At 46.4% G+C, this 26,958-nt stretch overlaps 2 protein-coding genes across 4 annotated transcripts; one reads left to right on the plus strand and one right to left on the minus strand.

Moving 5' to 3' along the window:
• The first annotated feature begins 1,584 nt into the window (after positions 1-1,584).
• Positions 1,585-14,524, plus strand: ENKD1 (enkurin domain containing 1). Its single transcript, XM_007434355.3, has 8 exons — positions 1,585-1,701; positions 5,576-5,776; positions 6,211-6,435; positions 6,615-6,787; positions 8,113-8,271; positions 8,750-8,919; positions 9,576-9,712; positions 11,727-14,524. Exons 2-8 carry the CDS (start codon positions 5,692-5,694, stop codon positions 11,885-11,887), a joined length of 1,110 nt encoding a protein of 369 aa, XP_007434417.2. The 5' UTR covers positions 1,585-1,701; positions 5,576-5,691; the 3' UTR covers positions 11,888-14,524.
• Positions 14,525-14,571: 47 nt separating this feature from the next.
• Positions 14,572-26,133, minus strand: PARD6A (par-6 family cell polarity regulator alpha). Of its 3 annotated transcripts, none has more exons than XM_088136025.1 (3): positions 25,071-25,266; positions 21,670-21,892; positions 14,572-15,836 (listed from the first exon to the last, which is right to left on the minus strand). In XM_088136025.1, the coding sequence occupies exons 1-3, from the start codon at positions 25,131-25,133 to the stop codon at positions 15,046-15,048; spliced, it is 1,077 nt and encodes a 358-aa protein (XP_087992151.1). In that variant the 5' UTR covers positions 25,134-25,266; the 3' UTR covers positions 14,572-15,045. The 3 variants fall into 3 exon arrangements, with proteins under 3 accessions (XP_087992151.1, XP_087992152.1, XP_087992150.1); XM_088136026.1 differs by lacking the exon at positions 25,071-25,266 and adding an exon at positions 25,295-26,133 and having other exon boundaries at positions 14,576-15,839; XM_088136024.1 differs by having other exon boundaries at positions 14,576-15,839; positions 25,071-25,265.
• Between the last annotated feature and the right edge of the window lie 825 nt (positions 26,134-26,958).

Genomic DNA, 26,958 nt, shown 5'->3' on the forward strand with positions numbered 1-26,958 from the left:
AGTCTTAAGTATACCATATGGTGCACTTTTATATACATTGATTCTGCAATAAAACACTACTCAGAGGAATGGCATAAAATTTACTCCTCAGAAAGTGTGCTTAGGATCGCAGACTTGCCTGCTAACTTTACAGTGACAGGATTCCTACACTGAGCTAAAACATGTTTTGCTTAGCTATAGGGACCTGAAGACCTGGCTTTGCCATCTGGCCTGGGGATCAGATAGTGGTGGCACAGAGCCAGAAAAATGGTTGTACTGCTCCTGAACTGACGGTGCTCTTCCGTTGATTGTACTGTATGGTTTTTAATCATTTTAATGTTTTTAATGCTTGCATGGTTATTTTACTTTTTGGTTTTCTGGCATTGCTTATGTTTTAATTTTGTAAGCCACATATGTGAGATGGGCAGCTTATAAATTGAAAAAATAAAATAAAATAAAATAAAATATAAACCAGCATGGGCTGGAATCATACAAAATAAACCATAAACCAGTGACAGAGCACACATGGCTGGTAGACTGCATGCAATGCTCCAATGCCCTGATGCTGCATTGTTGAAATTCAGCTACAAAACAGAGGTTTGATTCTGAGCAGGAAATGATGGACTTAGCAGGATAGGTGATGCCAGCCAGAATCTATTGGATTTCTTTGTGGATATGCAAACTGGGGGAGTTTACTCTGTGTTACAAGTAAATAATTTACCTGTCATTATCATTATCATTATTTGATTCCAAGTCACATCCACTCCAAGGAGATACAAGCCGTTGTCAGGGATAATGAAAAATAGTAGTCCACCAAGATTTTGAAAGCTGTGTTTTCTACCTTGTATTTGTCACTGACCGTGTCACTTCAAACAAGTTATGTTGTGACATATTTCCAGAAGAATAGCTGTATTAGACTGTTGCAGGAAACAGAACAGAGTCCTCAATCACCTTAATAAACTAACCTTTAAGATGTCACAAGCCTCTTTGATGTTGCTGGATGATGTGAATTGTCTATCAAGTGACATACAGTACCCACTTTTGTTTGTTTGTTTGTTTTGGTAAACACTGTACAGATGAGCACTTCTTTAGACTTCCTACCTTGAAGAAGGCATCCATTGCGCCTGGAGAGAAAAGATATCCCCACTTTTTCTCCAAAAGTGCTTTTTCAGGGCATGATCAGAACCTAAAAAAATAATTTCTTGCAGACCGAGGACATCGGGCATGGTCATGGGTTATTGTTTTTAATTGTTGGGTTTTTTATCTTTGTTCATGGAGAAAATCTATCTATGTGGTGGCTAGGAGTTGAAAAACGACTTGATGACACATAATCAGTCAATCAATCAATCAGTCAGTCAGTCAATCAATCAAATCATCTTTGTATGCTGCCCAGCATCACTAATGATAATAAATATACAAATGAATGAATGAATGCATGTAAAAAAAAAAAAAGGGATCCTGAGAGAGAAAATGCTGGCTGAGAACTTGGGGAAAGGAAGCCCAGCACACTTGGAAAGGCTCCGTTTGGAACGGTTCTAAGCAAGTGAAGGGAAAGGAAGACTACAATTCCCAGCAACCTCCGCTCTGGTTCCAACCTGTACCAGGAAGTACCGTTGCTAAGAGACCGGAGGCGGGGAGTCCAACTGTCTGTCCCCGGATTTTTCTCGGCATCGCTGCGCAGGAAGAGCCGCGCGGGACGCCTGGAGAGGACTGGCTCCAGATGTGAGTGAGGGGCTTCGTGGGGACGGGGGTGGGAGAGGAGGGCGCCTGGGGGTCGGACGAGCGTCTCTGGGAAATTGGTGGGCCGCTGCCGCGATGCAGCCGGAGAAGGAGGCGATTCGCCTCCATGGGGGGAAAGGTCGGGGTCCTCCAGGGTGGTGGGAGCTGGGAAGCGTCATTCCCTGGGCTTGGAAGGGCGGAGGGGGCCACCGAGGGATGGAGTGCAGTTGCTCACGACATGTGGGTCTTGCATTTCCTCCAGGAGCAGCTGGAGGTGGAATGTCTAGCTTTGCTTGACATGTCTAGCTTTGCTTGAATTTCTTATTCACAACAACCCTGTGAGGTAGGATGGCAAGTAGGACTGGCCCCAGGACCCCCAGCGACTTGGCCTGGGGGAAACCTGAACCCAGGTTTAAAGCCTGTGAGCCCTGCATTGCGTTGCCTCTAGAGGTGCCCAGAGTCATGGAGAGTTGGGTGGCATACAAATTGAATACATTATTATGGCTGTTGTTGTTATATTGTGTCGTGTGATCAATATTCTCCAGTTGTTGTGGTGGTTCATTTTGAGGGGAGGGATCCTTCAGATGCCAGGATCAAAGTGGGGCTGTGTCTACGGATGTGAACAGGTTGAAAGTGTTTGCGGTGTTCTCCATTCGTTCCATGTCTTGGGGTTTTCTCCATGGCTTACTGAACCCACTCAATGGGCTGCATTCATGCAACATACTGGGCTATAAACGAACCACACTAGCTAGGTTTCCCCAGCATGTGGAGCCACAAACTAGCTAACCATGGTTTCCCCGGGCATTTGGGCCAGAAGGTTCAGTGAGCATTGCTGCTGGTGTGTTTTTTATGATTAGGATGTACTGTATTGTTTACCTCCAATGTCTCAGGTCATTGCTTGTGATAGACAGACAGACAGACTGCAGATCTGGCCACCAAAGTTTCAACTGTAAAGGAAGGCGAAGGAAGGTTGCTTAAGCACACTCACTAGGATGCTAGTCTCAGTAAGACACAGTAGGGCATTCCTTTGAGAAAAATATGCATTTTTCTTTTAGCAAAGTGTTAGTAACTCTGTTACAGTAAATTAATAGTAGTGAAGTCATGTTGGTTGAAGAATCTAGCAGACAGGATCGTGCTGAGAGGGCCATGTGGGAATCTAACCAAAAGTTTGGGTGCAGTCTGGCCTAGGGCAGGACTTGCATATGGTTGACCCAATTTAATGTTTTATAATGAATGACTATATTTGTATTGTGCCTTTTGTCTGAGAAACTCAATGAGAAAGTGGTTTCTCTCCCTCCATTTTGCTCTTGTGACCACCCTGTGAGTTAGTCTGAGGGTCCTTCCCTGCTGCTTCGTTAGAAATGCTATCAAGTCATCCTTGGATCAGCGGAAAAAAACCCTGACATACGTTTTTTTACCCCTAATGCTGTCTCTGCCCTGCCTCTATTTTCTCCTCTCTTGCTGCTGAAATGGATGCGGTCTGTTTACTCAATGCAGAGCTGGAGATTGATGTATGTTATACTACAGTTTGAATAAGCTGTGAAATCTGGCTTTACAAATCAAGTTAAATCATAAACCACAGTTTGGATAGGGTCATACTACCCATTATGCCAGAAACCACTTTATCTATGAACCCAGCCATAGATAATTTTGCATTAGAGTTGGCTACAATTGGGAAAAAATGTGATAGATCAAGGCAAATGTTCCCTAGCCTGTGCATCTCCTACTTTCCCCTCCCCAAGTTGGCAACTTGTTGGTATAGAGGTGCTTCCTTTTCTTGTCTGCCTGCAAGAAATAACTGATTGACCACAGTTACTTTCTGGATTGACTAATGGTTGTTTTTGTGAGTTTCCAAAGATGATTTCAGCAGCTGAGGGTAAAACAGTGGTACCACTGGTGGTCCTCCATGCTGCAGCAGCATCTTAGTATGAGTAGAGGGGCTGGTTGTGTGAACAGGCCCTGCTCGATTGTGATCTGGCATGAAATCAGGATGTAAAGCATAAAACGTTAGAGGCCGTGAATTCCTCCCTCTCTGTTGACTGACTCTGTTCTGTCTTGTCACTCTGGAAATGGACTTGTTTAGCCTATAATACTAGTGAACCCACAGAGCTCTTGGAAGTGACCAGACCCCCAAATGTACCTCTTTAAAAAATGGGAATCTTGCATGCTGAAAAGCAGTGGTACCATTCTCCATTACTATTATTTCCAAAATGCCTCTGACACCTAAATGTTTGCCCTATATTTCCTTAGGAAATTTTAAAAGGAAAAAGGAAAGCGGTGGGTAGCTGAAGCCCAGGGCGTCACTTGGCAATATGTTCCCCTGCCCTGAAAAAGGATCAAAAAGGAGGTAGCAGAGAGAGGGTTCTGCAGGAGGAAGAGGGGGTGTCTAGTACAGTCTTGCTTCCTACCTGCTTATGGCCCTGTGGCAAGCCTTATGTGGACAGGTGAGGTCTCCCATCAGCTACTTGCAAGAGCACTCCAACATCATCTCAAAATTCCAGATGTGCTCAGAAGGCAAGGACTTCTGTTGCAACAACCAGCCTATCTGAGCGAAGCCTGCTAAATGTTGTGGCGGGGGAGGGAGGGGGGCGAGGGTGTTCTTACACCAGAGTGAAGTCTGCCTTTCCAGCAGCTTTCCCAGGCTGGAACTACCTGCCCCTTGATTGCCCTCCAAATGTCCGTTACAAAAGGCCCTCTTGTCTTCCCCTTTTAGATCCTTGCAGTTCCATGATTTCAGGCCAAACCGCCTTCCAAGCGTATGTTTGTGCTTGGCTCTTAACAGCCGTTTACCTTCCAAGCTGACAGAATAAACATATCTCTATGCTGTGCCTGGAATGAGGCCAAGAGCTAATCTGATTCTCCTTCTCCTTCTCCTTCTCCTTCTCCTTCTCCTTCTCCTTCTCCTTCTCCTTCTCCTTCTCCTTCTCCTTCTCCTTCTCCTTCTCCTTCTCCTTCTCCTTCTCCTAGTGGTGAGAGGAAAGCATTTGGCTGCTAATGCTGAGACAGGCCTGATACTGTGCCAGTCATTGTCTTTATGCAAAAACAGGGATCATTCAGTTCCATTTGCTTCTCCTAGGTGCTGGGAAGGCCTCAGGAGATGTTTAAAATCTGCTTTCAGGACATTTCAGAGACTGCCGTGGTTTTGCTCACTGTCTGCAGGCCCGCCTGGCTGCACAGGCAGTTTTCTCATATCTGCTCATGCACCGGAGCTGTGCAGCGCAAGCAGATGACCAAGGCTTTGATGTTCCTCTGCTGTGTAGTCATGTGTGAGGCATGCTTTTGTGGGATACAGTCCTTGAGAAAGAGGGCTCACAACTGATCACAGCTGACTTGGTTCGGACCATGCAGTGTAAGCAGCCACTGATATGGATTGCTCTAGGAATCTCCTGGCCCCAGAGTATGTTATCTGGACTAGAGCTTGGGGATATTGGATTTAGTTGCAACTGGAGGACCACAAGGGGCTCGTCCCTAATATAAGGGGAGATTGATAGAAGCAGGAGACGGCCACCCTCCGGACAGTCTGGCCTCCAGCCGTTCAGAGCATTAGGGAGCAAACCCAGACCTTTTGAACTACATTCAGGAACAAAGTAGATGTCAACAAAACATTGTGACTTCAACAGGTTAACAACAACAATAACATGACCAGTTGTGTTCTGAAGCAACTGTAATTCCCCCATACTTTATCATAAGCAATTTCGTATATCTACTGCAACAGCTATTCTGGGCATGATTGAGGCACATAATGTGTGAATAGTGCAATATGAGAGAAGAGAAATACATCTAGTTTTGTGCCTGACATTTTCCCTCCTTAATGATACAGTGGTTGATGACTGCATTTTTTCCTAGACATCTTCCTTCTAACTCCCTGTTCTTCCAGATACCCTGCCCACACTTCATCGGTGGTTCCATAGCATACTTTGTTCCTGATGCAACAGGTCTCCAGAAATATGAGATCTTGCCATTCATGGTTGGAAGCTAGGAAGTAAGGTTGAGATGTCGGAAGGTCCCTCCAGGATCACAGGACCCATTCCTCCAGATCCTACCCTTTGCCCAGATTACTACAGACGCCCGCTATCAGGTTAGTGTCCTGGAATTCTTATAAAGTCTGTTTACCACACTGGACAGTAAGCCTGTCCTCCATCCATAGGCTGCATGTTTGTCTTCCTACATCCCCCATGAAACAGAGGGATCTCTCAGCTGGTTTGCTCCGAGTGAGCGCTCTCCACTCTTCCCTTCTCCAAAATGATACTTTCAGACTGCTGAACTGAAACTTCCATAATGCCCAACCTGTATGAATATCTATATGGCATTCTTTACTGTGCAATTAATTTCTGCTCCCTGCCTCTGGCCCTCTGGCCTTGCTACAAATTGAGGATTTTCTGCCGCCAGTTTCTTGCTACAAATTGAGGATTTTCTGCCGCCAGTTTCTTGCTACAAATTGAGGATTTTCTGCAGCCAGTTCTGCTCTTAAGCTGATGACCCCTTCCTGTTTTTCTCTTTTTGTGTCTTTAGCGCGAGGAAGGCTGGAAGGGAACTCTCTGAAATTGGATTTGCTCCCTGGCCCCATCCCTCCAGAGTCTAGCCTCTACCCTGGGTGCTACAGTGCTCGCTGCCCCCAGCCTCCTCCACGAATTAAGCCCAACGCCAAGGACATCTTGGAGACAGGACGAAAGGGCACTGTAGGAGTGCTATTGAAGCTAGATGAGATCTCCTTCTTCGAAGAGTTGAGGCCCAAGCGTAAGTGGATAGCCAGATTCAACAGATGTTGGTAGAGTTTTGTCTAAGCTGCCAACTGGGCCTGTAGTTCCCCATGTCTGCTCTCTTAAGACATTGTGGAGCCGGTATGGCCAGGATGTCTTCAGTGACACCCTGTCTATGAGGACATCCAAAGAAGCATTCCTTTTCCTTCGGTGCAGGCAGGGATAACAAAGACCATGAGAAGGAGAATCTGAGGCGTATGAGAGAAATCCAGCGGAAGTGCAGAGAGAAGGAACAAGCCCGGGAGCTGAGCCAACCCAAGCCTGTGAAAGCCCTGTGGAAGTCACAGAAGTATGAAAATGTGGAATCCAAAGTCAAGGCAAAGTTGCAGGTACCACCAGTTATGCTGGGTTTTCTTGCTCCCCTTAATTAGCGCAGTGGAGAAACAGTCTGGTATATCAGTTAAGGTAGTGTTTCTCCACCTGAGCAACTTCCAGATACGTGTACTTTAGCTCCCAGAATTCTTGGCAATAGCCATGCTGGCTTAGGAATTTTGGAACCTGAAGTCTAGCCATCTGGAAGGTTGCCCAGGTTGGGGAACACGGGGCTACAGTGCTGTACTGGGGCCTGCAAGATTCAGCTTCAGGTCATCAGAGTCATTCACTCTCAATCCAAGCCACTTGATGTATTTTGCCTTGAAATCCAAAGGATAAGTGGGAAATAAATATGACTTTAATTTTGATTTTTTGGAGGTTGGATATGTTGCCTCATTTGTGATAGGTTTTATTGTTTTTAATTTGTTGATGTTATTATGTATTGGTTTTATCTTTGTATGCTGCCTTGAGTTGCTTATCAATTGGGTGGCTATATAAATTGATCCAATAAATAAATAATAATCAATAAATTAAAAAAACCCACCCCACCCATCTAGCAAGAACAATACCAATATTGGAGCAGGCTTGGTAGTAGATCTCCTACTCTGCACTGTGGGTATAGACCTCTTAATGCTTCTGAACAACAGCTCCCAGCTTCCCTCCCATTGACAGCTATGGATGCTGGGAGATGTAGTTCAGCACCTGGAGGATCACAGGTCCCCCACACAAACTCAGTTGGCAGCCCTTGATGCAGAAGACAGGACCAGCCCAACCTTCCATGCAGTGAAGCAACTGCTTCTTGTAGCAAATTGGGTTCAAGCTTCCATCCATTGCTCTCCTGGCCTGCCACCAAGAGTACCAGGACAGGGGGTGCCTTATCTGCTGTGCAAGAACAAGTTGCAGGAATGGGGAGAAGAATACTTGTTCCAGACAGTGGGTCTATTTGACCTGGCAACAGAAGATGGGAATGATACTTCAAGAAACGGGACAAATCTTGCAAGCGTTGAATCAAACATGTCTGTTGATTTAATGTATTTCTTTCTTCCGCGGTGACAGCTGCTGCTGCTGCTGCTGCTGCTAATAGAGCACTCAGAATGGCCAGTAACGAACTTCCTTAAGAGATGCTTGGCTCCACTTCCAAGGGACATAAATGAGGCCCCCAAAGTGGGGTGAGGACAAGACAAACTGGAATAAACTGAGCAATATTAAATTTACTGAGGGCACCGGAACTTCAGTGGAACTTTCTCTGAGTTTTCAGCTTGGAACTTTTTCTGGCCACGCAGTACTTTGTTTTCATCTTCTTCTCTCAAGTAGCTGTTTCTTCTCTTTCTGGGTTTCGCAGGAGGATCCTAGTCCTCCAAATCTGGAGGCTCAGAAGTACCTGAGAGCCTATTCTCGCTGTGGCACAGGAATTCATCCACGCCGACCGCTGTCACCGAGCCCCTCCCAGTTGCATGAAGTGGATTCAGGAGCTGCCCAGGCTCAGAATGGGAGCATCAAGGTGTGTGTATGTGTATAGATGTGTACTGGGGAGGGGAGGGAAGTGGGGTATGTGACCAGTAAAACATGACAAAAGGCAATGTGCGGCCTCCATGTGGCACTGTTATGTATTATATGAACCCAGATTGTGGCATGTTCAACAAAGTATGGCTAAAACAAATGTGGCTTGCTGTGGCATGTGAACTCAGAAAGCAGCTGGGCCCCCCTGGGCACCAGACTGCGGTTGGTTTGCCTCTCTTTATTTTACAAACCCAGCCATCATCCTTCATTCAATAAATGGGGGTGGGCAACTCATACCTGACCCACAGCCCTCCCCAAAGCCCTTTATGCAGCCCGTGGCCCAAGAAAGTTACCCACCCCTGCAGTAAACTATGATTAAACCACGATGATGGCCCAATGGGTGAACCTAGCCATTTCTGGGTTGCCACCCCACAGAAGCTCCGCGCCTGCTATCTCTGCCCTCTTCTTTTCCATTCCAGGTCCAGGAGAAGAGCAGTAAGGTGGATTTTGTCAGCCACAATGCCCAAAATGCAAAACGAGCCTCGTTGCAACGCTCGCGCTCCCTGCAGTCAATAACCAAAGTCCTGGAGCAGAAGCAGAAGGACCTGGAAGAATACAACACCAAGCAGAAAGGCCATGTCCCCCGCTAGTAAGCTCTCTGGGCTGCCTGAGATGATGTGGGTTGCATGCCAGCCTATTTAGAGGGTGGCAGATTGGGAAAGGCTGTGCTGTCCTTCTGCAGAGGGCAAGCAGCTGCCTCCTGGAAATCTTGGATAGCCGCTCCTCTCTGGCACTTTAATATTTCAGAGAATGCTGTTTCCAAACAGTCAAATCTAGCTTTGGAAACATAAGGCCTGGAACATGTATTTACAAACAAACAAAACAGGTGAGATTTTTCTGCTCTTACGGCCTGTTTTGCACTGTTGTACTATCCATGCTAGAAACTAAAATCTGTACTTTCAGATTCCATTTCAAAAAGATGCTTCATTGTTCTGCAGCTCTTTAAAGCAGCTGTGTCTTTTCCCAGGACTGCGTGGCTGCCCTCCACGACTATCATGTTTCCACTGCTTAGCGCTGCTATGTCTTATTACTGTACAGCTTTCTTGTAGTTATCGCCTCCTCTGAGTCCCATTGCTGGAAGGCTGGATTTGTGACCATGCTGGAAAAAGAGAGCATCTTGGCTCTTTGCTTCTGTTTTGCAAGAAGCTGGAGGTTGGAAAGGGCCCAGCTTCCTTCCTTCCAGCTCTGGATGTTGTCTCCACTTTGCTGTTCTTGTAAGGGAGTTCCTCTTTCTGCTCTGTCTAGCCTGATAGAGAGGAAGGACCACTGGCGCAGAGAAGCTGAGGAGCGCCTGCGTAACATGCCTGATCCGGACACACCCCCAGGCCATGCCATGATGCCTGAGAGCCAGCGGCTGGAAACCCTAAAGAATCTCAAAGAGAGTAAGAAGGGTGGAGGTGGAACCCTTTGAAGCTTCCTTATTATAGACATGGTCCATACCCACAATGAGCGAGGCTAAAGAGCTAGGGGCTATGCTTACCTGAGACTGTCCTTCTGTGGTTCTAGCACGTTGGAGGAACCCAACCTGTTTGTGCAGCTCAGTGTATTGGGCAAATGTAGAAAACAGGTAAATGTGGTAACCAAACTAAGCATGTTGTAGTGAACAACGCCATAAAGTCAGTCAATCTAGTTCTAGTCCAGGAGGCAACAGCCCATGGACTCTCACAGAGGTCTTTCCCAACCTTGGAATATTTCAGCTGGATCTCCATCTCATCTGGGTCCACTTGCATGGTGCTCTCTCTATGCCCAATGTCCTATTAGGTCAGGAAAAACTCCAGGAACTCTTACAGTAGAAGGCCTACTGGAATTTCCTTGGCTTCACAGGAGTTTTTACAAGAGCTCTCCATCAAAACCTGTTGTTCCTTTTAGGGACATGTTTGTCTGTGTAAAATGGGAGGGGAAAGTTGAAGCATGGATGAAATGTGTGTAAATATTAGGGAACATAAGTAGATAAGGTAGGCCCCTTGTTTATTTTGGCCCAGCCCAATGCAAGTGTGAAGCCTCCAGGTTGTTTGAACAATTGATCAGTTAATCCATTTTTGGGTGTACACAACATGGTAGGCGGCTATAAAATGGGGATTAGGTAGTTTGTGATTTAGCCAGCTACCAAAAACTTTAGTACGTTGGGTAAACCAGATCATTAAGTAAAGCCATAATTATGGTATAAAGCCATAAACATGGCAGCACATGTTATATAACACAGCAACTGTTGTTCAGTTAATGTACTGTATGTTTACCATATTGTATGAGCCCAAACTAAGGTTAGGATTAGGTTTCAGGTGTTACAGTCCTTACACTGTATGTTGTAGATGACTCCTGTTTTTTCTTCTTGTGCTACTGGGTCTTTTGGTTTACTTAAGACCAACAAAATCACTCCAAAATATCTTAAGTAAACCAAAAGACCCAGTAGCACAAGAAGAAAAAACAGGAGTCATCTACAACATACAGTGTAAGGACTGTAACAAACACTGTATGGGACAGACAGAAGACTGGCAGAGCGCATCCACGAGCACCAACGAGCAGTCAGAAGACATGATGAAAACTCCTTAATCTCACAACACATGGACAGACTCAACCATAGTTTTAACTGGGAAACTGTCAGCATTTTAGACCAAGCTAAATCCAAAAATGCAAGAGAATTCTTGGAAGCTTGGTATTCAAATAAGGCAGCAATTAACAGACACATAGAGATAAACAGCATCTACATACTATTCAAAAGAGACAAAGGACCAGAAGATCGCCTCACCAGCAATCATCACCCAGATAAGCAAAGGTTACCACCAGACACACAATCAAGCAGTAAACAAATGCTAATCAAGGAACTACCAGAGAAGCACAACAAAACCCCACCCTTACCAGCACTGGCAAGGCAGGCCACAGCACATAAACAGAGAGCAGACCCCATCCCATTTTAGCACTGAAGATATTACCTAGCCAGGTAATGAGTATAATGTGTAAGCCAAATCCATGTCATCCAAATCTAGGAACCTGACTTTGGTGGGTCTTTACAAGCCAAGATCATAAGCTTCCTTTTGGTTTACAAAGGAATGTGTTCACAGCAAACCAGGATTTTTTAGAATCCTGATATTATGTTATAAGCATATGCAACAAAGGATTGGGCTCATACATTGTGCTGAGCCATGATTCATTTAATCACGGCTTGTTGAATAAGTCACACATCACAGTTGGCTAGTTCTATGCCACACAGTAAGCCATAAAACCTGGCTCACAACTCAGAATGGCTGAGTTCACACAACCAACCACACTGAAACCAAATAAATGACATTATGGCTTAGTACAACACATTTATGGGTCAGCTGAGATCTCTGAAGCAGACAGGCTGTCAGAATTGCGCACTGATGATGCTCCCTTTTCTCCCTTAACTCTTGCCTGTAGGCCAAGAGAAGCTCCTGAAGGACCTCCTGTTGCTTCCGGTGAGGATTGATACTCTGAGCGTTCAAACCCGACGGGTTTCTTTAGAGAAGAAGCTGTCACAGATTGAAGAGGCGCTCAAAATCTTCTCCCGGCCCAAAGTCTTCATCAAGTTGGACTCCTAGGCACAGAGGTGATGTTGTGCTTGGCCCCTTCATCCTCTTGCACTCAGTCAGGTGGCTTTGGTTTCTCACATGGTGGTCCCCTCGATGTAGGTTTCTCTTGTTCTTGCTGTAAGCACTGATTCTTTTTGGTGTGAGGAAGCAAACCTGTGTGTCTTGTTCAGGCATGGGGAACCTATAATCATCCAGGCGGTGATAGCCCAGACCTAGGACGATGAAAGCTGGAATCCAACAGCTTATGATGGGCCAGAAGAGTTGTTTCCCAAATAAACCTCCTTAAGCATGTCTTATTTTTCAGACAAAGGGGAAAGAGTGTTTTTTAAAAAAGGGAAAAGTACACATTTTCTCAGCTGACAAGTATACTCAGCAGTTCTGCAAGCTTAGAGGAATGTGTACATTTTTAACTTAAATGATTGGACAATTTTAAACAAATAAAGCAGGTTTTGTAAGCAATCTTGTAAGCCGGAAGTTGTGAGGGCCTTCATGAGCAATTCTGAAGGAACTTCAATGTTGGTGTCAATCTTTTTTTTTTCCAGTGCATCAGTCTCCTTTAATTTGAATAGTGGTCCTGCAAATCTCAGTTACAGTGATTTTCTCCTTTGAAAGAACTTTCAAAAGTACATTCTTTTGCAACTTGAATGAGAACTGGTGGGGGGTGGGGAAGCAGAATTTCTCAGTTTCTGATGAGTTGTATTGACCTTTGTTGATCTGGTTTGTGCTGCCATCTACTGGTAGACCCAGTAAATGTCTGAAGAAGCTTCACTGCTAATCAAGGACTGAAACAAACCAAGTTTATTCTGAGGTTAGTGCCCTCGGCCAGTCTGGCATAAGCCACCCATTACAATTTCTGCTTACACCAGGCAAGGTTTGGAATCAAGAGAACCTCTACATTGTCCAGGTAATCATATTCCAGTAAGTTATTTGGACATATTGAAACGATCAATGATTTACCCTAACTTGAGAGGTTAGTAATCAGCTTTAATTTCTTCACTAAAGCAGTTTTAATCTCTTCCTGTAATGCAGTAAGAGATGCTGTACTGTTCCATCTTGATCTCTCTGCCATCCTCAGCAAGATGTAAGTTTACCGCTAGGTGTATATTGCTAAGGCAGAAGAAACATCGAAACACAATGGCACCTGTTCCTGTAAATCAGAGATGAGCAACTTGCAGCCCCTAACCCAAAGCCTTGGGCACAGCTCCCAGCATCTTTCCAGACTTTGCCACTGAGTTGAGATGGACTTGGTCCCATTAGCAGAATAAGAGAACCTCAGTCTTCCAAGGGGGCCGTCAAGACTGTCACGGTTCCAGGCAATGGAATTTTTACTTGGGCAGCTGAAGATAAATGGTCGATGAACCTGGCACTGGACGAGGCATTTATGTGGGGTACTAACTTGTAAACATTTTAAATCCCACTCATTGGCTGTTATATCCTGGCTGCTTAATGGTTCTTTTCTGGAACATTGCTGGGCAGCAAGAACACTAGAAATGGTGGGATATGCATTACAGATAGAGATGATAGATATATATAGATGCTTGGCCCTACTTCACTTAGGTCTGGATGACTCCAAAGAGCAAGTATCCAAAACCTGCAGGCTGCGTCTGTTTGCTGGTTGAGCTTTAAAGTGAACAAGAGGAATCTGTGTGTCTGTAATCTAAAACAGTAAATTAAGTTTCTGCGTGACCAGTCACTCAGGTGCAATTAAGCCTGCTGTACGAAAGCAGCAGCACTGGCTTGCTGGGATCAATAATTTTGGCTTAAAAGCATCGGTATGTCTCTTCTTCAGGTTTTGTTTTTTTTCTTTTGCTGGAGGAGATTTAAGCAAATGTGTTGTGACCATTTCCTAATCATTAATGAAAAGACAGCAGAAAGACATTCAGCAAGGTAGGGAGACTTTCACCTCGCGAAGACTCATACATACATCAAACATAATATATACATCAAGATCTGGCACCTTAATGAGAAAGAAGTTAGTTTCCCAACCTGGTGCCCTCCAGAGACATGGAACTACAACTCCATAGTCAGGCGGATGGCTGACTTACAAGATCAGTCTTTAAAGTGCTAGAAGATTCTCTGTTGTTACTGCAAACCAACCTGGCTTCCCTTCTAGAAACTGAAAATAAAAGCCACAGTTTAGCCCATGGAAGCAATTCCCCTGATTCATCTACTGCCCTGCCATACATACACACAATTCCTACCAGCAGGCATTTAGTATCATCCCGGGGGAAAAAGACCCTCTTGGCAGAATCTTCATTGGTGTGGTATTAGCATAAGCCACGTACCTGGTATTATCTCATGCAGATTTCTTTGCTCACTTTCACTGAAGCCCTGGGAGTAATCTTTGCTCATGGGGGAGGGGCTTTTTCCTGGGCAGACTTCAACTCCCAGAATTTTCCAGCCACCATGCTGGCTGGGGAATTCTGGGAGTTGAAGTCCACCCATCTTCAAGTTGCCAAGGATGAGAAACACTGCCATAGAGACTGAGGAAGGGGCAGTTGCTGGGGTGCCCCCACTCCGCTGAACTTGCCAGGCTACCAATTCAAATGGACAGAGGCACCCCTCTCCCAGACAGCCAGAGCAGCTTCTCTCTCTCTGGACAGTTTCCTTTCTGTTGTCTCCTTTTCCTAGCCCTTACTTAAGCACGTTACTTAAAAAAAATAAAACAATGTGAAAGAGCACTTCTAAAAAAAAAAAGCCATGGTTTAATAGTCTGTTGCAATATATTAATCTGTGACACATGTCATCATAAAAACACCTAAAATCAAACACTTCATGAGAAGTCAGGGGAGGCAGGGCTTGGGGGCGAATGAGATAAGTCCCCTCTTGGTTTCCAGGAATTACAGGTAGGGGCTGAAGAGAAAAAGGGGAAAGGAACAGGAGGCCCAACTCTTTAGCTCCCTGGAAACAGAAAGGAGTCTCTGGGGCAGCCAAGATCTGGGGGAAGGTGGACTGGTCCCTCTCACTCCAACTGCTGCTGTCATCTTCATTGCAGGAAGCACCATTGGAGCGTGATGGTGGCGCGCATGTCCGGGTCAGCGAGGGCAACCCTCGGGTTCCAATCTCTAGATTTGATTGCCAATGGCCAGGGATGGGGCCCTTCCAAACTGACCTCAGAAACACTGTGTTTCAAGTAGAACGGGACGGAGAGACGATTGTACCAAAGGCTATAGTGTGATGACGGTGCCGTCCTCCTGGAGGCTGCCTGCCCGGCTGCCCCGGATGGGGCTCCCGCTGCCACTGTGACTGTTCAGAGAGGGCAGCGAGCCTTGAGAGCTATAGAGGGACAGGCTGTGCTGTAGGCTGTCAAGGAGACCCCCGTTGGGGCAGCTGGCAGGCAAGTCACTCTCAATGACCAGGTCTCCCTCTTCATCGCTCTCCCCCTCTGCTGTGCTACAGTTGCTCAGATACTGGGAAGCTGGGCTGGGCGTCTGCTGGCTGGGTGTGCTGTCTGTGGACATGCCGGAGCTCCCCGAAGCCTTGCTGCTGCGGATCACGTTATTGCGTTGATTGGCTGGCTTGACGGTGATGATGAGATTGTGGCTATTGGCCACCATCATGTCAGTGACCTGGTCCAGTGACTTGCCTGCCACATCAATGCCATTGACCTCTAGGATTTCATCGTTCACAGCCAGCAGTCCAGTGCTCTCTGCCAGGCCTCCCTTGACCAAGCGGGAGATGAAGATGCCAGGCACCTTCTCAACACCATGAGGGGCCACTCGCACACTGACCCCATCCCGGATATAAAAGCCCAGGGGCTTGTTGGACCCATGTTTATGTAGCCGCACACGCCGGTGGGTCTCGGGCAAGATGTCCACATCAATGATGGAAGAGATCTGGCGGAAGTCCTGGGGCATTCCGATCAGCAAGTGTGGCTTGGCCCGCTGATGCGCTGGCCTCAGCAGTCCCTTTTTCTTCCGCTGCAGTGAGTTGGAGGCAAAGACGCTGGCATTGGCTTCTGCTGCAAGGAAAGAAAAACAAGCAGGTGTCACATGTGCAACTTCTCTTTTCCAGCTATCAGTATCCTTCAGTTCCACCTCCTGGTTTGCTGGGCTCCTTGCTGGCTTTTCCCTATTAATGATAGTTGCCTCCTACGTCACTTTTCTCGGCACAGATCCCAAATCCATGGCTTTCCAGCCACATACCCCTCCCATGTGTGGTGTGTGTGTGTGTGCACGTATATTTGTAGACACATACCCACTCTATCCATTTAAGAACGATGTTACCTGTCTCTCCCTTTAGCCACCCACCAATATTAGGTGCCAACCACTGGATTTCCATCTCTTGATGCACCCTTTTTCAACCATACATGTCTTCATGTTGCCAAGTGTCAGGCCTAGCCCAAGGAACTCCAAGAGACCAAATTCAGTCCAGCTATGTTTATTAGCTACAACCTCTAGCAAGAATCTTCTCAGACTAAAAGCCCAGTTCCCAAAGTCCTCCAGCCACAACAGTGTGAATTCCTCAGGGAGGTGTCAGTCTCATCCTTTTGTTCCTCCCACGCAGTTCCGGTGAGCTAAGAAAATGCTTATCTCCCTGAGCCTGGCCTTCATAATTCCATTCCATCACATCAAGTGATCTATCTTTTTCAAGCACCGGCTTTCTCCCAATGTTGGATATTGTGAAAGTGCCGAATGGTTTAGTGCTGTGAGAATGGTTTAGCACTTTGGAATGTACAGTATCCAAATGCAAATGTGGTGCCTGGCTGGGAAGGAGAAACATCAGCTAGATGTGTCATTTTTGAGTTTCTCTAAGCAAGGAACAGCACTGGACCACATGGCTTCATCACCACAGGATAAGCCTCTTATCTACATTACATAAGGCAAGCGTTTTCCCCCTTCATGAAATGTGAGAATACTGTAGTATATTAGTTACTCTCTTTGTGGGAACCTTCTGCCTGATTGGGGTGGGGATCAAGAAAAATGGAGTTTTGATAATGGGGTGCTTTGATAGTTTGATATTTGAGTAATGACAATATTGTGCAGGTGAAGTCTGTGCAAGAGACAAGGACTCCGTTTCCATAGGCTGGTGTTTCTCGACCTGAGCAGCTTTAAGACGTGTGGACTTCATCTCCCAGAATTCCCCAGCCAAGCTGGGGAATTCTGGGAGTTGAAGTCCACACGTCTTAAAGCTGCTCAGGTCGAGAAACACTGCCGTAGTCACTAGAAGACAAATCCAGCTGAAATGTAGCATAGATCTTATTCTGCCCAGAAGTATTGCCTCCTTCCTCTCAGCCTTCTTGACCCAGATGAGAGAGTTACCCTAGTTCTAAATGGCATTTGCTGCTTCTAGGATTACACAGCACCAGGCTGGGAGGATTGCAAAGGGATATGAATAATTCAGTTTCAACCACATTTTGAGTTGTGCCCTGTGGGCATTCCTCTGTAGCTTTCCGCTCAGAACACAAAGGGCCACAGCACTTAACCAACACAACTGCCAGGGGAAAGGGGGCAACCAGCGTACAGTCCTTGAATCCTGCAAGAATTCATTGGAAATCAGCTTCCCCGAAGCCCCGGCAATACAATGCTTAGGCTGTCGATTCCTCCATATTGAACAAGGGGTGTTTTTGTCCTATATTGCCATATGATGATTTAGTTAAATGTTTGCTAATCTAAAATCTGCATATGAGCATTTAAGCAGAGGAAAAGACACAAGCGAACAGAACAGTATAAACATTAGTTGAAATTATTATTGACACGCTGCAAGGGTAAATCCAGGAGGGGGGGAAAAAAGTCTGGCGCATAAAGAGTTGGGAAGGGAGAAGAGAGAGACATCTGCTTTGTAACTAATCCAGCTGTAATCTGCCAAAAGGTAACAATAGCCCTGAGCTTGTACCTTTTAAACCCTGCTTCTCTCCTAAGGAATGGGAAATGGAGGTACAAAAGGAAAACATCAACAACTCTCATGCTTCTGCCAGCTTTATACCAAATGCTGGGGAAAAGGACAGAGGGATGAGAGAAGGCAAAGTGCTGGCAAGATTTGAAGGCTATCTGTAAAGGAATTCCTTGTAAAGGAAGATGCAGGAGTTGACTTTTCAAGCAAGGGCCTCAGGGATCAGTCACTTAAAATTTTCCATGCACCAGTGGATGTATTAACTACAGTGCCCATCACCTAACCTGCCCAGTCATGGTTAAGCATTGAGAGGTGCAATCAAATGCAAATGAAGGATGCCAGATTGGGGAAGGTGAAACTACCGATCCATGAAAGCTTGGAGACAGGAAGGGGAAAGAGTCTATCCATCTTATGGCTTAGTGTGATGTATAAATTGAACAGTTCTCTCTGTCAGTCTAGCCTACTTCATAGCTGGTTTTGAGAACAAAGTAAATGGCAGGAAGAGCCATTTACTTGTCCCACACAGAAATAACACGTAGCCAAAAGAAGCAATGTAATGTAATAAGATTGGAATACGTCTTAGGCAGACAAGCCACTGAGATACGGGTAAGATACAGTTTATGAATGAGTCCAGTGTATTAAGCCAAAAACAGAATGAAATGCAAGCAACAGAGGGGCAGGTTTGGGTTAAGGGCTCTCTTACATCATAAAATGGATTTGGAAACTAACAATGACCTGGCTGGATCTCAGTCCTGCATTTTCTTTCTTGTGAGTGAAAGAATGAGATGAGATGCCTCTGGACATTCACAAGTAGGAGATGAAGACATATCCCCTTCCTTCTATGTTCCCTGCAACTAGGAGTTGGAATTATGCTGCCCCCAGCCCAATGTAACATTGAACCTTCAAGACCAAGCATGGTCATTAGACCTGTCCTCTGTGAAATTGTCCAATCCCCCTTTAAAGCCATCCAAGTCAATGGCCATCACTAAGTTATGGAGTAATGAATCCCACGGGTTAATTATTGCTGTGTAAAACAGAAACAGAAATCCAGAGATCCCCATATTAGGAGTAGGCAAGGTGGTACTCTTCAGATGTTTCAGGCTGACTCCAGCTAAGCCCAACCAGAAAGATTAATGGGAAGGGACTGGAGGAGATGTTGTCTATGCCTCATTTATACTTTCTGCTGTCTACAATTCTTTTTTTCAAGAGGAGGTAAGAGGACAGATTAATCATCTTGAGACCAAGAAGAACGTTTGTGACAAACTGTATGTTGCTTGTACAGAAACCTGCCAAGTCTAAACACGTTGCTGCCATAAAGTTGACACCCCACTAGTAACAGCGTGGAGCAAAGTGGCATTCACCATCTGAACTTATATAAAAATAGAAGAATGTGAACCCCAGAAAAAAGCAAATGATACCTGGAATTCATATACATGATGCCCCAGCGGGTGCCCCATGCCAAAACAGAAGCAACACAATGCAACCTTGCAAATTCACCTCCCAAAAAGAGCTAGCTGTGGCTACAAATATTTTAATGCCCCAGATGCATTATTTTCCCCCTTTCTTTCATCCTGAAGGAAGGGAAAAAAATAAAATACCAGTGCTGTTTCCATTTATAATCTGCCCTGCCTGGTTGCCTGGAGGAAATTTTTGCTACTGTTTACGAGCCTGCTTGTCCAGTGAAGGATGGTGGAAAACCTCTCAGCAGAGTATATAATATCCAGTCTTTGCATCTTCCCAAAGCAGAAGAAAGAGAGAAAGAAAAAGGAGGAGCCCTTTCCAGATGGCCATGCCTAAAAGGAGCACCTTGGCAGACACAGATCCCCAGTTATAAATATCGCCCTGTGTTTTGGGCGCAGCGGCTTATTTTTAGCCTGGGAGCCTATGCTGAACAGCAGAAGCATTTTTCCCACTCCAGGAAGAGCCCCAAGCTAGGTCAGCTCCAGGTTTTGCAGGAGCCTTAGACAAGACGTCATCCGTGGGTCTCCCGTCCCAAGTGGCTACTGTTCTCCTTGCTCATCATCTCTCAGCTCAGCTCAGACTGTACCATCACACACAAGAGGCTAGAAACAATGAAGGTTTCCACTCTTTCTGGGGCTCTGAACAGACAGGAAGAGTAAAAGAAAAGAGACATGCGGTGAAGCGCTGGATTCTGGCTCGCTCTCATCTGCACACCGATTCCAAATAAATCACATCAATCCATTCATCAGCTTCACTGCTGCTTCTGGATGAAAACAGACCGATGAGATCAAAACCCAACTGCAGAGAGACATACCAGCCACTTTCTGCCAGAAGCTGCCACGTTCCCAATGCTCTGCCTGAGGTTCTACCACCATTGCCTGTTCCCGATCTTCTTTGTAAAAAATGTATTTTAGACCTGGTAGTTTGTACAACCTGGGTAAACTATGATTAACTGGCTTTTACTTTCCCACAATATACTGGGACATTATTTTAGAGGCCATGTGAGAAATTAAAGTAATGCCTAGGGCCAACAGCCTGGTATTGTCTGGAATGTGATGCTCATTATTATAAATCTCAAGAAAGTCCATCAGAAGACCTTTAGCCCAGAACATCAACATTTGTTAGGCAGCAGAACAAGATCATTTTCAGAACAGGTTTTTGGAAATCCTGAAGTGGCAAATCAGGAGATAAGAATGTTTTTGTACTGCAGCTCAGGAATTTTGGTCTACCCATTGAGCTAAGTAATGTGATTTGTTTGATTTTCACTTAACATGTGGTGCAAACCCAGCCAACAAGCTTGAATAAACCATGAATTAACAGCAGGCATAAATTCAATGTCTGGGATAGTATCTTCACATGGCTTCCCAATGTTTGATTCATTTGTTCCCCCATTCCAATCCTTCCAGTGCTGGAAAACTACTAGTATGCAAAAACCTAAACTTTGATGGAGTCAAATCAAAGCTTGACAAATACATTTATGCCATTTTTAAAAAATCTGCATAACAAATTTCAGCTGTCTGGATTTCAGTCCACAAACAACTTTCGATTCTACGGTATTGGTTTGCAAGTTTCATTCTGTTGTCTCCAAAGATAAAAATCTACATTCCCTTCTTTAAAGCCAGAGGGCGCTGCTACTGCACAGATAAAGTCAACTGTCCCTCTGACAAACAACCCTCCTGAATTTGAGTATCTGCTCCAATGCCCAGATTCAGAGGGAGAAGGCTGTGATCAGTGAAGCTATTAAAAGATCTTAAATTATTCTAATAGTTTTGCCTTATAAGGACCACAAATAACCAGTCCATACTTTCCTATGGGCTGGCTAAGTGCTGGAAGTATTTTGGAAAGCAAACTTTTCTCCCATTTAAAACAGCATCTCCCATCGAAGAATAGCACTAATGGATTTAAAAAAAACAAAACCCACTGAATTTGGAGCAACATTCTCCCAACTGACCTTTAGAAGTCTTATTACTAACGCCAGAGCTCTATTCAGGCAATTGCAGTGGGCAAAGATAAGGAAGCTGTTATCTTTCAAATGCTGCTAAACTGCAATTCCCAGCATTCTTCACCATTGGACATACTTCCTGGGACTGCCTAAGAGTTGTGGATCATTAACATCTGGAGCATCCCAGACTCACTAGTAATGGGAATGAGCAAGAATAAGTATATGAGAGATGATGTCCATTTGAGCTTCCCTTCCCTGTTTTATTTTGATTGCATCCCCATCACATTTTTTATCATTCTTTTCTTCCCTTCCGTCAACGGCCCAGTAATTGTGAATGGGCAAAGGAACTCAAAATGTTGAAATTACTGTCAATATAGAATCATTGATTCGTTTTACTATCTTGATCGAAGTCGATCGATCTTCCTCGGCACTTGCTTGGGACCTGAAGCAATGACCCTGTTTTACTCTCTCAAAACGCTTTGAATAAAAAAGCACACCTCCATGGAAATAGAGTACATTAAAGAAGAGCAGGAGTTAATCTCCAGGTGCCTCCTACCTCGCTTCTGGATGATGATCCGGAGAAGAGGATTGGCAGACGACAGGGCCTTGTGATAGTTGTCGTCATTGTTGATGGGAAGCAGATCTCCATGGATGTCTGTGTATCCCAGGAGGACATCCGAACAGGGGATTCGGTGTACCCTCTGGATCAGCTGATAGAATTCCTGGAAACCCCCCACACTGGACCGCTTCATGGCAAAACGGCGAAACTCAGCTTCAAACTGCCCAGGAAGGGAAAAAAAGTCAGACACAAAATAGCAAACGGATAAAGCCGCTCAACCAAGGCAGCAAAGACTTGGCCTTGGGGAATAGTTTTCAAAGCAGCCAAGAACTTTGGGCTCTCCTGTGATTCATCATTCTCTCTCCCCCAACGAAAACTCCCTTTTACACTGTTGGGAGAAAACCAACCCACAGCAAAACACTCCCTGTGCTCACACATCACACCAAGCCATCACATGCTTTGTTTGGTGTTGGCTAAGTGGGATGGATAAACTCAGGCTGGCTTGTAAGCAGCGTGTGAACACAACCAATTGCGAGTTAGTCCAACTACAAGTAAAACAAACCAGGGCCTAGTGTGATGTGTGAACAAAACACCCTGTAGCATCCTTAAGAACACGCCTGAAAGTAACAGTCCCTAACATTTCTGAAGGACAGAGTATCCAACAAGATATTGGCATTTCAGAATTGTTTTTAACAATTTGGAGCTGCTGCTAAATTGTTAAAAAACTGTACAATTTTTGTACAAAATTTTACAATTGCTACATTGTAAAACAGACACGCAGTCAGTTTTGAGTAGATGGATGGTCTTGTGCTCAAGGAAGAGAGTCAAAGTTGTTTTCAGACAGCAAATATATACAGCACAGCATCTTTTATATATACTGCTTAAATGAAAAAAATCGATATGGTGGCTGGACATTTTACTAGAAAAGGTTTGTCCAGCATTGGGACAATCTGGACAATTGCATTTTGTTGACATGCTCAGGGAACATTTAAGATTTATTACAAGGAATCAGCAAGCCCGCTTTACATACTTATACTTTCTTAACTCATTAGCCCATTTCCTGCTATCAAAACGTTTGACTTTAATCACAGCTGGCTACAATCATGCCTTGAATTTCTGCTCTTCCAGCCTGCATGGAGCCCAGCAATCAACAGGATCACTGAGATGGAAAAGGAACTCTTTTTCCTTTTCCTTGATGAAGCTTTTCCCAACTGGTGCCCTCCAGATACGGTGGGACTATGCTCTGAGAATCCTCAGCCAACTGCTCACAATTTGGAGAGTTATGCTTTCAACACACCTGGAAGGCACTTGTCAAGCCTTAGCAGCTGCTTACAACCTAAAACTAGATGTATTGAAAGGGAAAAAGGTATTAGGTAAAAGAAATCTTGGCAAGTGGATATGTTCGGTTTAGCACCCAGTTTGTCTCTAAGTTTGTTAGGGATTTTCTTGTTCCTCTTGCTAACCACCTGTTGATGCCCTGGGGAGATGGCTACTCATTTTCCAGGTAAAGAAGGAATGTGTCTGTAATATTTTGCAAACCACCAGCCTCTTTCCCAGGTTCTGAGAAGCCCATTACAGTAACTGGATAGGTAAGTTTTACCTGTTAAACTGCACATACACTTTTCAATCATCTAATACATTGTCATCTTGCAAACAATCATGTTTGTTATTTTTTTTCCTAATTATAAAATAAATGCCATGTTTTTATTACACTATTTATGGTTATATTTGTTTCATTATGTAGGTTGTATTTTTCATCTGGAGAACTTTCATGGAACCTGTTGGAAGATCCAAAGGGCCGACGACTTTCCTTTTAAAATAGGTCAACATGATTGCTTTGTTCCAAAAAGTGAATTTTATGCCCCCCAAAGAGGGCATAAACAAAGAGCAACTTATGGCCCATTATTAAAATAATTGATAGCACACAAGATTTTCACGCCAAAGGTCTGAGCTCCTCCAAGCTAATATCATACAAAACTAGATTCCTTATTTGGTGCTACCTCAAACAGGTGTATTGTTCCTGATCAGTACAGCAATCAATAATAACAAGGAGCAATGCATTTATTAAACAGGTTGGGACTGCATATCAAACTGCACCACGGCTTGTTTAACTGTGCTGCATTTGAATAAACCACAGTTGTTTTGTACCACATGTCAAACCACCCGCCATGTTTTTTAAAGCACAGTCTCTCCATTCATCCAACATGCTAAGATCAACCCAAGCCACCTGATGGTTGTGTGAACCAGGTCACGCTGCAGCGGCCTTTCCCAGAAATGTGGAAAGGCAGCTTCCATCAGCTGCAACCAATACAGGTAACACCATACTGGGTGCAGAGGATGGGAGTTGCAGTCCAACACCTCCGCAGGCCCCAGGTGGGGGAAGGCTGCTCTCCTCTGACCAGGACGGATTTTTGCACGGTCAAGCCTTCCCAAGAACTTGCTGGTTGAGCTACTTGGTGGAGAGGCTGAGGACCACCAGGCCTTGGCATGGGGCACGGGAGCGACGACTCCTCCCTACGCATCAGGCCAAGGTGGGGCTGCCCCTTTGCAAACCTCATTCCACTGTCCCAAGGCAGATCACGCCGGTGCTTCCCCCCTTTTTTCGCGCGGGGGGGGCACACAACAAAGGATACTCTTTTTGACGAGGAGGTCCCCAGGAAGGCGAAGCCTGCAGCATCCCTGGATTGACAGCGGGTCGGTGCGGAGCGTCTGGAGACCGCTCCCCCCCCCCGCATCCCTGCGGGGCAATTTGCGAGCGAGAAATCGGCTCAGCCGCCGCCCCCTCCCAGTTTCCAAACCCCGCACTATTGCATAACCCGCCGGTGTTTTTCTTCGCCTGGGGGAAGAACTCCGGCGATCTCTGTCTCACGTACACGCCGCGCAGAACCAGCGCGCGGAAATCCCTACAGATCGGAGCACATAACCCCCAGTCTGGCCGCTGATGCGCTGCCGGGAGACTCGCGGGGGCGGGGGGGGGGTACACATTAAACAATCGCCCCACACCGCCCTCCGTTAGGCCGGGTTTAAGCGCCCGGCGCAGCGCTGCACCCAAAACAGGCAAGATGCGTCGCGCCCCCACCAGGAGAGCGCCGCGTCGGGTCGTGCGAGAGACCGCCCGCCCACCCGCCCGCCCGCCCGCCCGGGAAGCAGCGGCGGCGGCGGCGGCGGCGGCGACTCCCTGGTGCACCTGCTGCGCGGCGGATCCAGCCGGGCAAACATTCCGCCGCTGGGCGCCTGGGCCGGGCGTCTCTCGCCCTGCAGCTCGTCCCCGAGTCTGGGAATTGCCGCAGCCTCTCCGCCGGCCTTGGCGGGTCGTTCCGCAGCCGCCCGCGGATCGGAGCAGCCGCAAATCTGCTCGCCCCTCTTTGCAAGCCGCCGGGGCAGACGCGCTCGCTCACCTTGCTTTTGACCTCAATGACCGGCTCCGAGCTGCGCGCCGGTGTGCGGTGGTGCTTAGCCATGCTGCGCCGGCCGGGCCGGGCCGGTTGCCTCGCCCGCCCCGCGGTGCTCGCCGCCGCCGCCGCCGCCGCTTCTGCTGGCTATTATTGCTGCTGCTCCACAGCCAAACGGGGACAGCCAGCAGGAGGGGGAGGAAGAAGACGGGAGGGAGGGGGGAACTCACCGTCCATGACGTCACCCACAGCAGTTTGAGAGGAACCGCGCAATTGGCTTAGGCTGGCGGAGAGGGCGGGTTCAGAACGTCCGCGCGTTCGGATGGAAGGTTGCTGACAACGTCGTCTAGGTAACCGGGCCCCGGGGCGGTCCAAGGTGTATCCCGCGGCGTGAGATCAAAAGAAATGCGAGGGGAACCGTTTTCCGCCGACTGGACTCGCTTGGCTTCTTCACTGGGCAAAAGGAAAAGGGGGGGGGGCTTACCTGAGCCGTTGTGGGTCAACGCCGTCGTAAGAAGGAAGCGATTAATGCTCCCCCTTTGTTTGTCTCTGTGAGGCTCGCTCGCTCGTTTTCGAAAGCGTCGGTGAGGTTGCCGGTGAAGGCGAAGGCAAAGCGAGCGACGCCTCCCAGTCGCTTGAGATGCTCTGCAGGGAGCCAGTCCGAGACCTCCGCAGCCAGGCTGAGCCCCTCGGCTTGTGCCCAAGCGCAGGGCCAGCGGGGCAAGGCGGAGACGTGGTCAAGAGAGCGGCGCAGGAGAGCCCGGGAGCCTTGCCTGGGGTGAGGGGAACGGGGAGGGGGCGTCTTAGGGGGCGCATCAGGTTAAGAACTAACCTGGTGGTCCCTGAACTAACTGACTGGGCGCAGAGAAACTTTCATCCCAAGAAACCGCATTGCAAGGCTGAGCGTTCACAGGATATGCAGTTCAGCTTAGTGGGCTGTGGTTAGTTGACGGCTCCGTATACCGTTTAAGCCCAGGGAAGTGGATTAACTCAATAAACCATGATTAGGTTAATACAGATGAGCATATCGTGCCAACACAGTTGATGCACGCGTCTCTTTCTGGACGTCCGGATTTAAGGTGCCCCTAGTCCCTACCCCAGTGTTTCTCAATCTTGGCCACTTGAAGATGTGTGGACTTCAACACCCAGAATTCCTGGCTGGGGAATTCTGGGAGTTGAAATCTGCACATCTTAAAGTTGCCAAGGTTGAGAAACACTGCCCAGCCCAATGCCATCAGTGGCCATCCTTGGAGGAATGACAGCACTACTTAGCTGTCCCAACACATTTAGACAGCAGAAGGTGCCTGAAAGGGCGGGGTGGGGTGGGGGAGGATTGATATAAGTTTTTTCTATTTTGAACTGGAGTTGCCCCTAAAATCTAACAACATAATTCACACTGGCTTTTTGGCATACTTTGTGATTAAAAACTGTTAAGTAGGAATGGTGCTACTTGTGACAATTTAATTAAAGGTCACACAACAAATTTATTTTTTTTAATTGGGCAAATGTACTAACGGGCAGGATATCCCCGTCTTCCCAAATGACCCCACTTTGAAGCCTCTTTTAGACTAAACAGTGAAGCCCCGCGAAAACCTGGGGCAGCCTTAGAGCTTTTCTAAAAGTTGCATGCAAATTGTAATGGCTACCAAGGGAATATTTGAATCTTGTAGGGAATCAGTTGCTTACATTACAGTAAATCAGGGTTAGAGGTTGCCCTGTCCCCACCCACTTCTATTTTTAGGAGTGATCTTAAAAACAGTTCTGCACCCTGTTTAAACTGTATTATTCCTGAATGAATTTTTTGGCTAACAGACCTTTTGGGACTCCCTCCCTGCAGATTCTGTTTTGCCCATTTGTTTCTTAAAAGGATAGGCAGGGCAGTTAAAAGTTGTAG

This window comes from Python bivittatus, unplaced genomic scaffold (genome assembly GCF_059951505.1).
Source record: "Python bivittatus isolate LINGU-HERP-01145 unplaced genomic scaffold, Pbiv_v1 ctg000190_np1212, whole genome shotgun sequence".
In the NCBI taxonomy this organism is placed as follows: Eukaryota; Metazoa; Chordata; class Lepidosauria; order Squamata; family Pythonidae; genus Python; species Python bivittatus.